The sequence below is a fragment of the Furipterus horrens genome, unplaced genomic scaffold (assembly GCF_987537825.1).
Source record: "Furipterus horrens unplaced genomic scaffold, mFurHor1.1.pri manual_scaffold_5, whole genome shotgun sequence".
Classification (NCBI taxonomy): domain Eukaryota; kingdom Metazoa; phylum Chordata; class Mammalia; order Chiroptera; family Furipteridae; genus Furipterus; species Furipterus horrens.
In genome coordinates this window covers 21,500,457-21,516,701 of record NW_028327175.1, presented here as the reverse complement: position 1 = coordinate 21,516,701, position 16,245 = coordinate 21,500,457, and the positions used below count along the sequence as shown (strand labels likewise).

Sequence of the window (16,245 nt, the reverse complement as noted above, 5' to 3'; positions counted from 1 at the left end):
AAAATTGCTTACATGTAATCTCCTTTCTTGAAGGACAATGTATCATCAATAGTTGGATATAAAGCCCTTAATTCATATCTATTTTCTTGAGTATCTGCAACATACTGCTCTATGCATGCTTGAAAATAATCTCCTATACGAAGATTTCCCTGACTCTCTTTTCTTTACTTAATGATCACTAAACTTATATCATTAGCGCTTGACACCATGTATCATGTCTACTCAGTTTTCTCTAAGAAAACCAGTATTATCTAATTCAGCTTTGCATTTCAGGTATCTGTCATAATTCCTAGTACATGGTGGGGTATTAAGTTTTTTCTTAATCTTGAATCTAGCTGTGTTTATAGTATAGAAAGGTGGTCTTACATGGTTTACATTTGAAGGATGAAAAATTCTATATATTTTTGAAAATGTGAATAGTTAACAACCCATCTATGACCTAAACAATTAACATATATTAACTCTAGTCATCAAAACACTTCTGAGAGGTATAATTGTTTCCCATTCACAAGTAAGGAAATCAAGGCACAGAAAATGTAACTAACTTTCACAGGACAACAGACTGGTTGTGGTATATTTGAGATTTGAACTCAGGCACTGGGACTCTATGAGTAATCCCCTTAGGTATCATGCTACACTGAGTAAAATCTAGTTAGCGCATACATAAGGTAATGCAACATTCAAATTTGATGACTGACGATGAACATCTTTGTAATGGAATAGAATGTCCTCATTATTAAAAGATACATTCATGCCTCACCTTTGCAAGTATTTATAATAACATTGAAAGTGAACTGATAACTTCCTTAATTCTAATTTAATTAATTCTTACTACCAGATCTCTTGAATATTTTTATAATGCCCCTAATTCACAGACTCTCAGAGCTAAATAACTGAAATGTTTTTCATGCAAAATTCATCAACTCTTCCTCTGCTAGAAATACTTATTCTCCTGTAATTTAACTTCCTCAGTCAGTGGGACTTCTTTTCCTTTGTTTTAGTTACTCCTCAATATCCTAATGTAATTCACTGTCAGTGAGTTACCTCCAATTTCCATTTTAAATTTTAGTTTCTTAATTTCACCCTATTACTTTTAGTAATTACTTTTACATATCATTACTCTAACTTAATAAATAATACCTTTTCCTTCAATATTAACACAATTAACATCACTGTATAACTATGTCTTCTTTCCCATCAATCATTTTCCAGCCAGCTCTATGTATTTTAGACTTTTTAATTGTCATTCATTAATCACTGGTAATATTCATTCAATCACACTAGTATATCCCTCCTCTGGAACTATATAACCATCATAAATAAAAGGATACTAAAAACAACATTAAGATAAGTTGTTCTATGACTCAATTAGTTCTGGAGTTCAAGAAAACCCTAAAATTCTGTTTTCTTAAATATTAAGAGAAAATACTTTTTTTGACCTATCTTTGTCCAATTTCCATATTGCATCATCATCCAGGTTTTCAACTGCAGGAATGAGTGTGCAGTAATGCACTTGATATCAGTATTTTGACACATCAAAAACATCCCATCAATCATACAAACAATGGTCAAATCCTAGGATAGTGACTAATATTGTTATTAATTTTGTTTCCTCAAAAGAATGTGTAATTTAAATGATAATATTTTGTCAAGACATAAAATAAATGGCATGAATTTGAATGTTTCTTCAGCTTGACTTTCTTCTTATCCTGTTTGAGGTTCTTGTCAGAGTCTTTTCCTGAATGGTGGACATTCTGTGGAGGCTAGAACTTATGTTTAAACTTTCTTGTTTTAAGTTTCTCTATGCAGAAGAGGATAATGCTGATTCACCATGTGTAATTCCAAGTATATCAATACAAATAAATATTACATGTTTTTTGCTTATCATCATTTGAAGACTGGGAAAATAAATAAAAAGATTTTATTTCAAATTACAAATACATACATATATAAAGTATATTTATATACTACATGTAATTTATATATAATTACATACAAGCATATATATGTGTCTTTGATATATATCTACACATATGAAGACTAACTGATAACCCATGAATATTAATAACTTAATTCATCGGGATAAGTTGACAAATGACTTATTCTGCCTAGTGCACTAAATTATAATGTAGGTATATATCTAATTAAATTGACTTCAGGGTAGTTTTAACTGATCTATCACTCTAGGCTCATAGCTGTGCTTACATATGAACAGTAACAACAGAAGTTAACCAGGAGCAGTTTTCTGTCAAAAGTTATTACACACATGGTCAAAATTTTCAGTGAATTGAAGCTTGGAGTCTTCTCTCTTTAGTGTTTGGCTGAGCAGGAGATTACTTTTTAAATATTAGAACATTCTAAGAATAAAAACATCAAGTTGCTATGTTTTTTCAGTATTAAATCCCTAATGAATATTCAGCTTTTGTAAATAGTTCTTTAGAATTAGAAACTTATTTTTTCTTATGTGCAATGTGTACTCATGCATTTGCCCATAAATGTATTTACAGTGGGTTGAGATGCTCTGTTTATTGCTTTTTGTAGTTCATGGCCTAAAACCTTTCCAATCCCATGGTAAAGAACATCCTGATTCTTAGTCCATCACTCAATGCCAGGCAAAATGATGACATAGAAAAACAAATAAACATAATCTACTAAAAAAAAAACAAAACGTGGTTATTAAGAATAGACCTAAGATTGTTATAGTGATACAGATTTCATGTTGTTTTTTTCCTAGGATTAACTTAAACTTTTAAAATATACCTTTATAACTATTATGTTTATTCTTATGATCCATCTCCGTGGATCACTTGTTATGTGAAATAGTAGAATACATAATAATGTTTTTGCAAAACACAGAGTAAGAAAATAGAAAAATAAGTACCTTGTCACAAAAATATTTAACAACTATTGTAAGCAGGGATATACTTATAATGCACACACACATACACACACATATAGATTTGTACAGAAGGTATCCAGTTATGTAATATGAAAAATAGAGACATTGATTGAAGAAGATACAAGATACAAGCAACATTGTACACAGGACAATGACTCTTCAGTCCCCTTCAAAGTAGGCACCTTGGGACCTCACACAGTTCTCCCAATTGCCATAACCTGCCCCATGGTATTCTCCTGAATCTCAAGAACGATTTGAAATCTCTTCCCTATCAAAGGTGAATTTAGATTTGGGCAAAGCTGGAAGTCACAGGAGGATGCCAAATCTGAGCTGTAGGGGGGCTGAGTCACCTGGGTGATCTGATGTTTTGCCAAAAAACCCTGCAGGAGCAGACATGTTGTTGTGATGAAGCTGCCAATCACTAGCCTCCCATAGTTGTGGCCTTCTGAATCATTTGAATAGTTTCCACAGAGGAATGTTCAAGTTTAACACAAAATCTGATGCAGATTCATTGCTCTGTTTGCTCAGTCATTCTGAATGCGATGGCCACACAGTACACATAATCACTCAGTAGTGAGCCTACCACCCCGCTGACTAGTACAGTGAAGTTGTCATTGTTCACACATACACATTACAGTCCACTCTCCTCAGCTGCCAGGTTACACTGATGTCACACAAGCTGTTCTCCTTACATTAACTATGGCTGGATGTTTTCCAGAGAGACCTCAAATACATTCATGGGAATTACTAGTAAAATTAATCAGAATCAGGTCTTCCTTTTCATCAGACCTAGCAAATTTAAGAGATGTGGAATTTCTCTGTTTTATAGAGTAAGAAAGTAGTGAATAACAGAAAAGACAATCAAAAAAAGATATTTATGACTGAAATATCCCTAAAAATGTTGCACTACAAACATGATATTAAACTTGAAGTTTGGGGAAAAAAATTTTTTTTCACAAAAGAAGAAAGGGGAAGTAAAACACCAAGAAACATAAATGAGATCATGTGCATGTGATAGAATATAATGGCTAGAGGGTATTTCATTCTTTGTGTGCTTACTGGTGAAGTGGATAAGCAATAAAGGAGGGCAGCTAAATAACCACCTGAGGTGGTCTGGAAACTATATCTCAAATTTTATGCAAATACAGTAAGAAAGGAAGACAAGTAGAAAAGTAGATATTGAGGTGCTATTGGTATTATCATAATTATTAGCCAGGTGCAACTTAAAACCTCTTCTCACCTTATTTTAACAATTTTTAATAAGCAGATTGTACAGTGCTTAAATAAGAAAACTGACTATTAAAAGACTTGAGAAAATGTCACATGCTTCTTAAATGGCAGGACCAAAACTTATATTTCATCTGACAGTAAGAGCATGTTTTCCACCACCCTTCATTGGTTTGATGGCAAATTTAGGATTTTTGGTTTTCATCAATAGGTATTGTATAAGCTGTTAAATAAGCATGAAAAAGAAAAGTGATACTGCAAAGAATATTGCTGAAATTCATTAAGAGCAGATAGCATTGGAACCTGGAACTTAAAAGAAAAAATGGAACTATTTCATGAAGAATGCAAAGTGATCCAAAGAGCCCCAGAAGAGATTCAGAGGCGGACTGCGGAGAAGCACATCCTTAGCTAGAGCTTTATGTCAGGGGGAAGGAGGGCTTCGACTTGCATCCATCCTTATCGCTTTTCCCCCTTTCCACCCAGTCAGGCTCCATTTAACAATGAATGAAAGGTATCAAAGTGTATTTACAAGGTACCACGCCATGGACTGGTGAATTTAACTTGGCAATTTTCTGATGAGGGAAAGATATGGGCAGGAATGTGCAGACGCTCCTGTAAGCTGATTTATAGAGCACTGCTGATTTTGATACTTGGAAAGATTAGCTGCTCTGACTTGCAGGTTTACGTGAGCTGCTTTAAAGATTAAACGAGGAACAGGTTTTAATGGACTTTTATCCAAATCTTGCCTTCGGAATCAGGTGAGAACCCACTGAGTTAAATGGTTTAGGTTTTAAATTGCTGTTATTCATAACATAAAACATAGCAACAAAGACACTCTGAGATTTATAATGCTAATCTGAAGGATCAAAGAATTAGATGAATGCAAACATTAATGTATCTTAGCAAAAGTCTAGATTGCATTAGAAAAGATTTTCAGGGAAAACATGCAAGTCAAATTGAATTAATTAACTCTCAAGATTATTTTTAGTACATCATCACTACCCTTTATACAAGTAAAAGAATCATTCTATCTTGAAAATACCCATTTTTGTGTGTGTATGCAACATAGAATGATGTAAAATACATGTGCACACACATACATATATATAAATTTCCCTTTATTTTTTACAAAAAGTATCAAATTAATTAAAAGTATGCAGGGTGGTAAAATCCTCACTGTCCTTAATCCCATAGAATATATTTGTATTTCAGATTGAGTGTATATTCAAACCATGCAACATCACCTTCACTTAAAAAAAAAATTATTTATTTATATTTAGAGAGTGGGGAAGGAAGGGAGAAAGAGAGGGAGAGAAACATCAATGTGTGGCTGCCTCTTGCGCACCCCAACTGGGAAACCTGGCCTGCAACCCAGGCATGTGCCCTGACTGGGAATCAAACTGGGGACCCCCACCTTCACTTTTTAAAGACGATGATGCTCCCCTAGACATACGTACATGGACATGCACATTCAGGCTATATTGTTACAAACTTATCTACAACCATTTTCCTTTCCCTCCTCTTTGATTTTCTCACGGAATAAGGCATACTACAATGGGTTGTTTCTTTCCACCTGTGATCAAGGTTCTAAACAGGGCCATCTTTAACTTAATTCACAACTTAAATTCGGTTATCCTCTCTTGTTTATCCTAATTTTGTTGTTTCTATTGACCTTTTATCTATCTGTGTAGAAACATATTTTCTAGTTCTCCAATTTACAGTTAAAAATCTTAATTTCATCATGTTCTCATTACTTTGCTTGATTAGTTTTCTCCCCCACTTTACTACCAAGTTTCCCAAAGAGGATGGTGTGTTTCATCTTTTTTTCTCCATTTCCTTTATTTATATTTTCTCTCCAGCACACATAATTTGTTCTTTTCCCCATTGTAGCCAAATAATAAATACATATTTTCTCCAACTGAGTATGTAAAACAAGTAATTATCCAGACTCTGAAGACAGATTCCCAAGATCAGTTTTCTGTTGATGAATTTCTACTTGGCTACAATTTTTTCTCTCTCATTAAATGCGATTTAGCTTATTTTTTATTAGTGAGGTTAATAATGCTCTCTATATTGTAATGTCTTAGTGTGTTTTAAAGAAATGATAACAGGTCTACTCTTAATTAACCAAGGCATGGAAAGTACTTCAAACCTTTTTTGACACTGAAAAATCACCCAACAAATATTAGCTGTTATTAGTACTGTTGTGTTGAAAATGATGATGTTGGTGATGAGCTGAAAACTGCTAGTGATAACCATCCTGTTTTCCCTTTTACCAAATACAATTAATATTTATACTCTTAAATTTATTTACATTTCTGGAACATTCACATTTTAATCCATCACATTTTCCTCCTATACTGCCTCCCTTGGGAATTCTCAATGCCAATATTCTTTCCTAGTTTTAAAATTTCTCTTCCAAGACTGTATTTCTTGTCTGCATTCTACTTGTTTCTCAAATGTTGGTGTTCTATTGATGTTTTTAGGATTCAGAGTTTATATTTCAGAAAGAACTAGTCTATTTACCTGAATTTACCTGAGTGAAGGACATACAAGAAATGAAAAGCAGCCAATACTCTCCTGATTTTTTATCCATATCTCCATCCTTAACTACTCTAATATTTACTGAATGCATACTCTGTGTCCAAAAATATGATCGATGTTGAGATGAATTAAAAAAAGATATCTTATCCTCATGAAGCTTACATCAACATTTAATAAGAAACACCAACATCAAATGAGACCAGTTTACAAACCTTTAGTCATTCTCTTTGTGTAAAATGTAACAAGGCCTTTGTGTCCTTGTACCTACTGACATAATCATGCCTTCTTTCCACTCCACAATCAACAATATTATGTGGTTTGTTAATGAGCTATGTTCTACCCTCCTCAGACTCTTCTTGATACTTTTTCTTTGCTCTCTTTGGACTGTTCATCCTGATACTCTTCATTTAAAAGTTTCTTTAGATTCTCTGTTCAATCATTGTGGATTATCAGACAGGGTCAACTATTCTAGGTGTTTTCCCCAATGGCTTTATATAGCAGTCCTTCATATAGAAGTTTTTATTATTGTTCTAGGAATGGATGTAATATTCGATTAATGTCTGTCTACCTCCATAGATTGAAAGCTCTGTTCAGACATCCACACAGTCTGACTCTGCTCACCCTCGCATTGCTCGTGTGGAGCACAAGCAATAGGCATACAAGAGGCACTCAGAATACATAAAGTTGTTAAATAAAGATAAGAAACTGATACTTTTATCATATTTTTGACCCAGGCTTGACAATCTCAGGAAAAAATATTAAAATGAGAAAATAGGTGGAGTTATGAATATTTTATTACATGGACAACTGGTGTCTACTGCTCTGTACGTATTTAAACACCTTAAGTTCTACTTTGAAGGTCAGTTGTGTAGCATCCAGAAAACAACTCAATCTTGGATTTTAAATCAATGTAATATTGTGATTACTAAAAGAATTGAGAGTTTATATAGTGCAAATAGAAAAGTATATACAAAATATATAGGTAGATAGATTCACGTTAATATATCTACAATAGCACATGAAGGTAAAATTTCTCAGCCTGTGTTCTGAACATATTCTACAGTAGACCAATCTGGAGTGTTTGCTAAAAAGGCCAATTCCTTGGCCCCACCCACTTTAGTTTCTGAATCAAAATATGTGATGGTTAGGGCCTAGGGATTTGAATAGTAGATTTTCAAGATGAAATAATTAAACATTTAAAGAGAGAGATACCCTGCACTAGGAGTTACATTTAAATTGCTTATTGGTAATTTTCTGAGTTCCACTTCACTTTTATAAGGACATAAGAATTATGTACTCATAAAAAAAAATAGATTCAGCCCAATGACAAAATCTTAAGAATAAAAAAAAATTTAAGAAGGGGGATATAGGCAATTGTTCCACCAAAGCTGTCTTGATAAATCCATAATCATCGAGTAAAAACCTATATCCCAAAGTATGTTAGCTAACATGGTGAAAAATTTTTAATTAGTTAGAAAAATCTCTTAATGTTACCAGATTACTACAACAAAGAATATTGATATTAATCAAACTGACATTGATATTCTCTGAAAACAAAGAAAAGGGGACACATTCATAGTGTATTCTATGTCATATCTTTCAACATACAAAATATACGTTATGAAATAGTATCCAAAGAGTCAGTCACATGTCACATAATTGAATATAATTACCTTTTAAAGAAGAAATATTTTAATCATCTAACGGTCTGACAATATGGATTATTCATACCTCTGCCAAATTTCCATTCATGGAAGGAGTTACCTAAATCAATAACATTATATTCATTTTACCTTCTTTAAGGAAAGGATCCCTTCTCTGGTCTCTTTGTCAGTGGAGATGGAGAATATTCCAATACCATCACCATTAATGATGGAGTATGTCATGTCAGCATTTGAACCAGTGTCTGCATCATTTGCCTTGATTTTCCCAACAGCTGAACCAACTTGAGCTGACTCAGGAACATACAGCTGATAGTGCTCTGCAAAATATTTTATATTAAACATTTTGATGATAATGTTTATATTTTACAAGAAGAATACATTACATTGTTTAGAAAATATTTTAAGTATACATTAATTAAAGTAATGTATAAAATTATCAAATTTTAAATATTATTGAATTAGCCAAAATGTCTGTTTGTTTTTTTTCCATAAAATAAAAGACAGATTTTTAAAATTTTCACCAATAACTTAATTGATTTGAATATTTGGAATATTTCAGCTCTTTCCTGAATGGTATAATGTTGATTGTTCTCAATTAATGTCTCAGTTTGAGACAGTAACTTCACTATCAACTTCAATTGGTGTACCTGGCCGTGGAGCACCATCCAGCAAGAAACCTCTAGCATGAAATTTTGCAACCCACTTTTGATCAGTCACAGCACCTTCACCATACACTTGCACAAATTTTTTTTTAGTGTTTCAGTCAAAATTTTTACTTTTCTTGAAATAATAAAGTATAATATGCTGAAAATGTTTTTTCTTCCATCTTCAATATTAAAATTGTTACACAAAAATTCACCAATTTTTATGTTTCTTTAACTGCACGCTGATATGACAGATGTCATGCTACAATCTTACAAAATTGTTTCAAATGAAGTTAAAAACAACTAAGCGCTGTTAGAGCCATCTTACAGAAAAATATACAAACAAACAAACTTTTTGGCCAACCCAATAGTATACATAGTATAAATGAAGCATAACAAAATACTTGATTTATATAAATTTAACATATATGCAAAATAGCCTACATGTAAAAAATTTGTAGATCTTTGAATTAAAATAGTTTATCAACTCTTTCCCCATACACAATAGAAAGATAGATGAGGAAGGGATGTTTGCACTCTCAGATTGAGCAAAACTGAACATAATACCTAGTTAAGTATTAGTATAATCCCCAATCTTGCCCCAGATGGCATGTGAAATTCAACGTGAAAACAAAACAAACAAACAAACAAAAAACCTACCTGTGAATGTGATTTTTACTTTAATCAATAAACTTAATTTGGTGAAATGTATAAGCCATGAAAAAGAAATATAATAAATATTTTATACATGTATTTACCATGTATTTCCAGTCAGCTCCTAAAAAATTTTAAAGTCATTTTATAATAAAGCCAAAATAAAAAAAAGTTATTAAAATTTTAAATTAAGAATAGAGTTACCATACAACCTAGCAACCCCTTTTGTGGATGTCTACACAAAAGTTTGAAAACATTTATTCACAGAATTTTATGCACCCCACATTCATTGCAACATTGTTTAAGTTGGCCAAGGCATGGAAACAGCCAGTGTCATTTGCTAGACAATTTGACAAAGAAGCTCTGGTACATATATACAATGGTATACTACTCAGACATAAGAAAAGATGAAATACTGCCATTTGCGACAACATGGTTGGATGCTGAGAATAATTTGCTAAACAAAAGAAGTTGACAGAAAAGGTTAAGAACCATATGATTTCACTCATATGTGGGTTATAAAATTGAAAGCAACAAATGAACAAGAAAAAACAAATAAAAACTCACAGACACAGACAACAGTATTGTGGTGGAACCCATCCAAATAATTTTACAGGCCAGTCCAGTCAGCATTTCTACTGTTGCCAAAAGAATTCCTCAGGGTACTCTGAGTTCACAAGAAGGTTATATACTGTAAGGGTGTTACAGCATTTTCAAGAGGATTAAAGTACATTAAAAAATACCACTGAGACTGCAATTTCACGCACATACACACACACAGAGGCATATATAACCAACTCATATTATCTATACAGATACATATTATATGTGTGTTAAATATTATAGTATCTCCACTCATGTATTAGATTGAAACAGAGAGAGGGGGGCAGAGAGAGAGAGAGAGAGAGAGAGGAATAAGAATATAGAGACAAAGATATCATATATTTAATTTTCAGAAAGAAATTTGATAACTGGGTTTGTAAGCACTTAATTTTTCTTTTTTCATTTTTGATAGAAAGGGCTTAATTATTAATTCTCCCTACTGAAATGAAGGGGAGAGTTTTCCTAGACCCATCCCTTTTCTTAGAGGATTTACTAGAGAAAGCAGTTGTTGTATTAATAGCTATCAATAATGGAAACATATTATACTTGAATTGTGTAGTAGTGAAGAATCAATCACTCAGGAAAAAGAATCCTTTAGAGTAAAATGGATTGTTGTTTTGTTGAAGGCAGAAGTAGGTAATGATTTGATGTAAATTTATGTGATACAAAGACTCCTTTCAAATCAACTGAAGCGTCCATATTTGCATCACTATATATTATAAGATGGGAATATATTTTGTCAGAAGAAAAAACTACAATTAGCCATCTGATTTACTGCTGTTAGAAAGGATTTTTTCCTGCACCCATAAGTTCAGTATTTGGTTTGGTGTTTGTAATTAACAAATATCATCAGGATGTGTTTAGTTCTAGATGGTATTTTTATGTTAAAATATAAAGCAATAACAGTCTGAATTCTGAATCTACTTTTTAGTCATAACACTTTTTTTCAGAATATTTATTTTGTTGTTCTTGTTTTTAAAGGAATGTTAGCATTCAGTTTTCTTCTCTGATTACTTCCATATAAAGTATAAGTATATTGCTTATTGTGCAGAGATTTTTCTCTACTTTCATTCTTTTTTCATTTTTCCATATTATTAGTTTTTTATTTTTATTGCTTTCATAACTGATGTTAAATATTTTGTATTCTTGAACTCCTAATTGATTTTTATATCTTCTTTTTACATAATAATGATGACTTTTTAAAAATTATTTCAACACAACTTTGTGTACAGCAGATACTACAATCTTTCTTTCCCTATTATACTTAAGCTATACCTATTTCTATTCTGTCAGAAAAGACTATTTGTTTTCTAAAAAGAAAACTCAGTTCCTATAGTTGGATTGTCCCCAGATTTCTAGATCTCTGTAGGATTATCTTCTCTTTTATTGCAGTAATTTCACACACTAATTTCTTTGATTTTATGATACAGTTTTTATAACCTTCTAACCCCATAAATTATTATTACAGTTATTATGTTTTTTAAACACCAGATAATTTGTCTTTTCCTTATGTTTATATCTTCAACAAGATGAAACTTAATCTTTATGTAGTAATATTGATCTTTTTGTTTAATATCTTTAATCTTTCATTCTTCTAATGTGATAAAATAATGTATTTTCTTTTAAAGTATAAATAGCATGTATGTCCTGTGTGTGTGTGTGCATGTGTGTGTGTGCGTGTGTGTGTGTGTACGTGATAAAGGAAATGAGTCTTTATTCAAAAGCTACACAATTTTGGAATGACAGCTTTTTACATGCCTTAGTCACTTAAGCCTATCAGTTAAGGCTAAATTCTTTAACCCTTTAGTTACTACTTTAATTACTTAAGCCTTTCAAATAAAAATAAACTCTTTAACACCTGAGTTTTATCATTCCCCCTGTTAATTTTTAATTATCTTATTTCTATAGGGTTAGTTTACAAATTAAAACAACATTAGATACTAAAGCTACACAATTTTGGAAGAATGGCAGGCTTCTGCCTCAGAGTTTGTACCCTCTAGAACACCCAAAGAATACCTCTGCCACCCTCTGCCAGGCCAGCCTGATCTCAGGCTATGCCAAAAGTTTCTTCTCCCATCGAAAATCCATCCAAATTACTATCCTTTGGGAAACCCAGGCAGTTTCAGCATGATCATCCAGGCATCCTCAAGAAAGAGACAATGTCTTTAATCAACTTGGTAAACCTCATAATGTGACTTTATCTAGTTTCACATGGTTGGCCAATGGTACCACTGCCTTTTATTTCCTAATGTATTTTTATCTGTCTCTCCAACTTGGGTATATACAATGTTCCAAGGTATACATGGGTCTGCTGCCTAGGTATTCTACAAGGTCCAGGAGATCTATTTTTCAAACCAAATGGAATTGGTATTTTTCTCCATTCCCTTCCAAAATAATTTTCTTCAAAAAATTTTGATTCGTTTTTACTTTTTACTCTTACATATGAAATTTTTGGTTAGCTTAGGTTGGTGACTCAATTAGTAAATGTCACTTACCATGTGTGAGCATATCTTCAGGCACTGAAAACACAGTAAACAAAACAGACAAAAATCTGCATTCTCACAAAATGTACATTTCAATGAGGAAGAGAAACAATGGAAAAGACATATGACAAAAATATAAAATGCACCATATTGTGATAATGCGAAAGATCACAGATACAACATGTTTATTAATTAGCTGTTTATGTATTGATAAATCACCAAAATATTTCAGTAGCTAAAAACAACAAATATTCATTTATATCTTGAAGTACATGAGAACTATGACTAAGCTACAACTCTGCTGGATAAGCTCAGTTCCAAGTGAATTTTCATTCCAGAGTATGGGCAGACAAAGCACTCATTGTGAGGGCAATATGGTGAACACAGATTATAAGCACTGAAGTCCATTTAAAACTTCTTTTCAAACATGGCTTAGAACATATCTTCTCCTATTCCATTAGCCAAACAAAGTCATTGGTAAAGCCCAATGTTAAAGTAGCGGGGACATACACACCACCTACAGAAAAGCATGATAAGATAGGGAAGGGATAAAGAGCCATGGATAAGGCATGCAATTCTCTCATAGTCCACTTTCCAGACACAGATACCTGTCTGTCTCGCACATGTAAAACCCACTTGCATGATGTGTGACACCAAATGACTTCTAACCACAGCACCAGACTAGTTGGACTGGTGCACTTGCACCACCACAAACACATGAAACTAGAAAGTTTATTGGAAGAAAATTTACAATATCTCAGTAGTAGGTACACATGATCCTCTGAATTCTTTTATTTTTGACAAGTTTAAAATTTTATTTAATGTTTTAACATCTCAATGGGAGCACATGCAACTTTTTAAATTGAGGTGAGATTCACATAATATAAAATTAACCATTTTAAAGTGAGCAATTCAGCAGCATTTAGTACACTCACAAAGTACATTCACCTTTATTTAGTTCCAAAATATTTTCATTATTTTAAAAGGAAACCCCATACCTATTAACTAGCCACTGTCCCATTTCTCCCTCCTCTGCTTACCATTAATATACTTTCAGCCCCTATAGATTTACCAATTCCTAACATTTCATAGAAATGAAATCATGTAATCTGTGACTTTTATGTATGGTCTCTTTCATTATTACTCCAATGTATGCCACTTTGGGCTTCATGGGGCTCTACAATAAAGCTCCAGTAGAGAGAAATGTACTCTACATTTTAAAAGTCAGGGAGACAGGCAGCACTAGAGCACCTATGCTAATATTGAACAGGTGAAGCTCTTTCACTGAAGAAATGGTTTTCGTAGAAAGAACGAGCTTTTGGGGTTTGATAGCTGGTGCCAGCTTATAGTCTTAAATGAACTCATACTTACTGAGACAGTTATCTTATACATTACTGAAATCAATATCCAGGTCCACTATAACTTATTTTCCCTTATTCCTCTTTAAATTATAAAATCTTATATTAGATACCTAATTTTTGTGAAAGCAAAAAATACTGATAATTTACATATCAAAATTTATTTTCTTTATCTTTTATTACTGAATGGTAATAAAGGCTGGTTCACTCTTGGCAATCATTAAATATTTTTGTGGAAAAATTACATAATGCATGGAGAGATTTTTTTTTCCCTGAATGAAGAGTCTATTATACCAAATGTTTATTACAGAGTCTATAGCATTTTTATGCCTTAAATTATTTTTAAGGTAGAATTTTCTATGATCTGAAAGAGTTAAATATATTGGAACAATTGTGAATTAAATGCCTTCAATTAATGATATGACTGACATCAGCAAAATGGCAAGTTGGGAAGCTCCAAGTCCTCGTTTCCTGTGGAAACATTAAAAACACCAGAAACTGACTTAAAAAGTATTAGTTGTAGGAGCTTCGGAAAAAGTCAAAGAGCTATAGTAACCCAGCGGGATTTGTGGCGCCATAACACGCTCTTGCCCCGCCTTCTCCCAGTACACAGAGATCTTGGTCTGCAGGCGTTGTTAGCTCAGTGCCAAGTTCTCTCTATGAAGAAATCAACGAAGATGACAAGACTTTACCCAGGTTGACTGTTAAGATAATGAGAGAAAATTCTTATACTGAAATCAGAAACAAACTGGAGTATAATCACAGATTTTATAGAAATAAAAGAGTTGTAAGAGCCCTATAATACATTATACACTGAAAGGAAATACAACTAATAGAAAACTGACAAATTTTTAAAAACACACAAGCTATAAAGACTGAGTTATGAATAAATTAGAATAGCAGTTATGAAAAATAAAATCAAAAGAAAATAAGAAGTATTGTCAAGCAGTAGAAACATTGAAACGCTTGTGCATTGCTATTGGGAATGTAAAATAGTGAACTTTCTGTGGAAAACAATATAGTGGATCCTCAAAAAATTAATATAAATTATCATCTGATTCAGCAATCTTATCTCTGGCTACACATGCAAAAGAATTGAAAACATTGACTTGAATATATATCTGCATATCAAACTTACAGTACCATTATAACAAAAGATGAAATCAGCCCAAGTGTTCTTCAAAAGTGAACATTTAAACAAAATACAATCTAATATATAAGAGAATATTAATAAGCTTTAAAAAATGAGGTGCTATTATATTCTACAGTATAAATGAAGTTTGAAATAGTATGGCAAATGAAATAAAGGGCAAATATTGTATAATTCTATTTATATGATGTAACTAGAATAGTAAAATTCAGAGACAGAAAATTAAATAGAAGTTACCAAGTACTGAGGGGAAGGGAAAGTTCCGAGTCAGTGTTTAATGGGTACAAAGTTTCAGTTTTGCAAAAGAAGAGAGTTATAAAGATGCATGATGGTATTGAAGATTGCACAACAATGCAAATGTGTGAATGTCACTGAACTGTACACATAACCATAATTAAGATGGTACGCTTTATGTTATGTACATGTTAACACAGTAAAAGTTAAGTAAACTCAACTGCTGTTTTAATCTTTAGAATGGAAAAAGTTGGGATACTGTAAATGCAGGAAATCTGTATGATGGGGAGAAACAGATAAAAATGAGAAATATACTATTACTACAAAAACATACAATTGTCTTCAATATATTGACTTCACAGTATTCCCTCACTTATCATGGGTATTAGATTCTAGAGCCCCCCCCGTGAAGTAAGAACCTTACATTTACTCTACACTCTTAAACCTACGTAACTTTAACAACATATGTATACAGTACCCAAAATCCCGCGATACAGCAAAAAATCCACGATAAATAATTACATGTAATATTTTTTAGTCCCACAATACAGTAAGGCCACGATAAGTGAAGTACTCTGGTTTGCTGAAGGAGAAGCTGAAATATGGGTCAGTGCAATCGTCATTATTGAATTTTAGACATCAAATTACCTGTAGAATAATAAGCCCCCCCCCTTTGTTTGAAGATACAAGGTCTGTCCAAAAGGTATCCAGCTATGTACTATAAAAATAGAGACATTTATTGAAGAAAATACAAGATACAAGAAATATTGTACATAGCACAATCA

At 32.6% G+C, this 16,245-nt stretch overlaps 1 protein-coding gene across 3 annotated transcripts in view; it reads right to left on the bottom strand.

Moving 5' to 3' along the window:
- Positions 1-16,245, bottom strand: part of CDH18 (cadherin 18) — a 259,346-nt gene that overhangs the window by 73,898 nt on the left and 169,203 nt on the right. For all 3 annotated transcript variants that reach the window (XM_090276205.1, XM_090276206.1, XM_090276207.1), the window contains exon 5: positions 8,464-8,651. In XM_090276205.1, the coding sequence (XP_090132331.1) occupies positions 8,464-8,651 (188 nt within the window). The remainder of the gene's footprint in view (positions 1-8,463; positions 8,652-16,245) is intronic.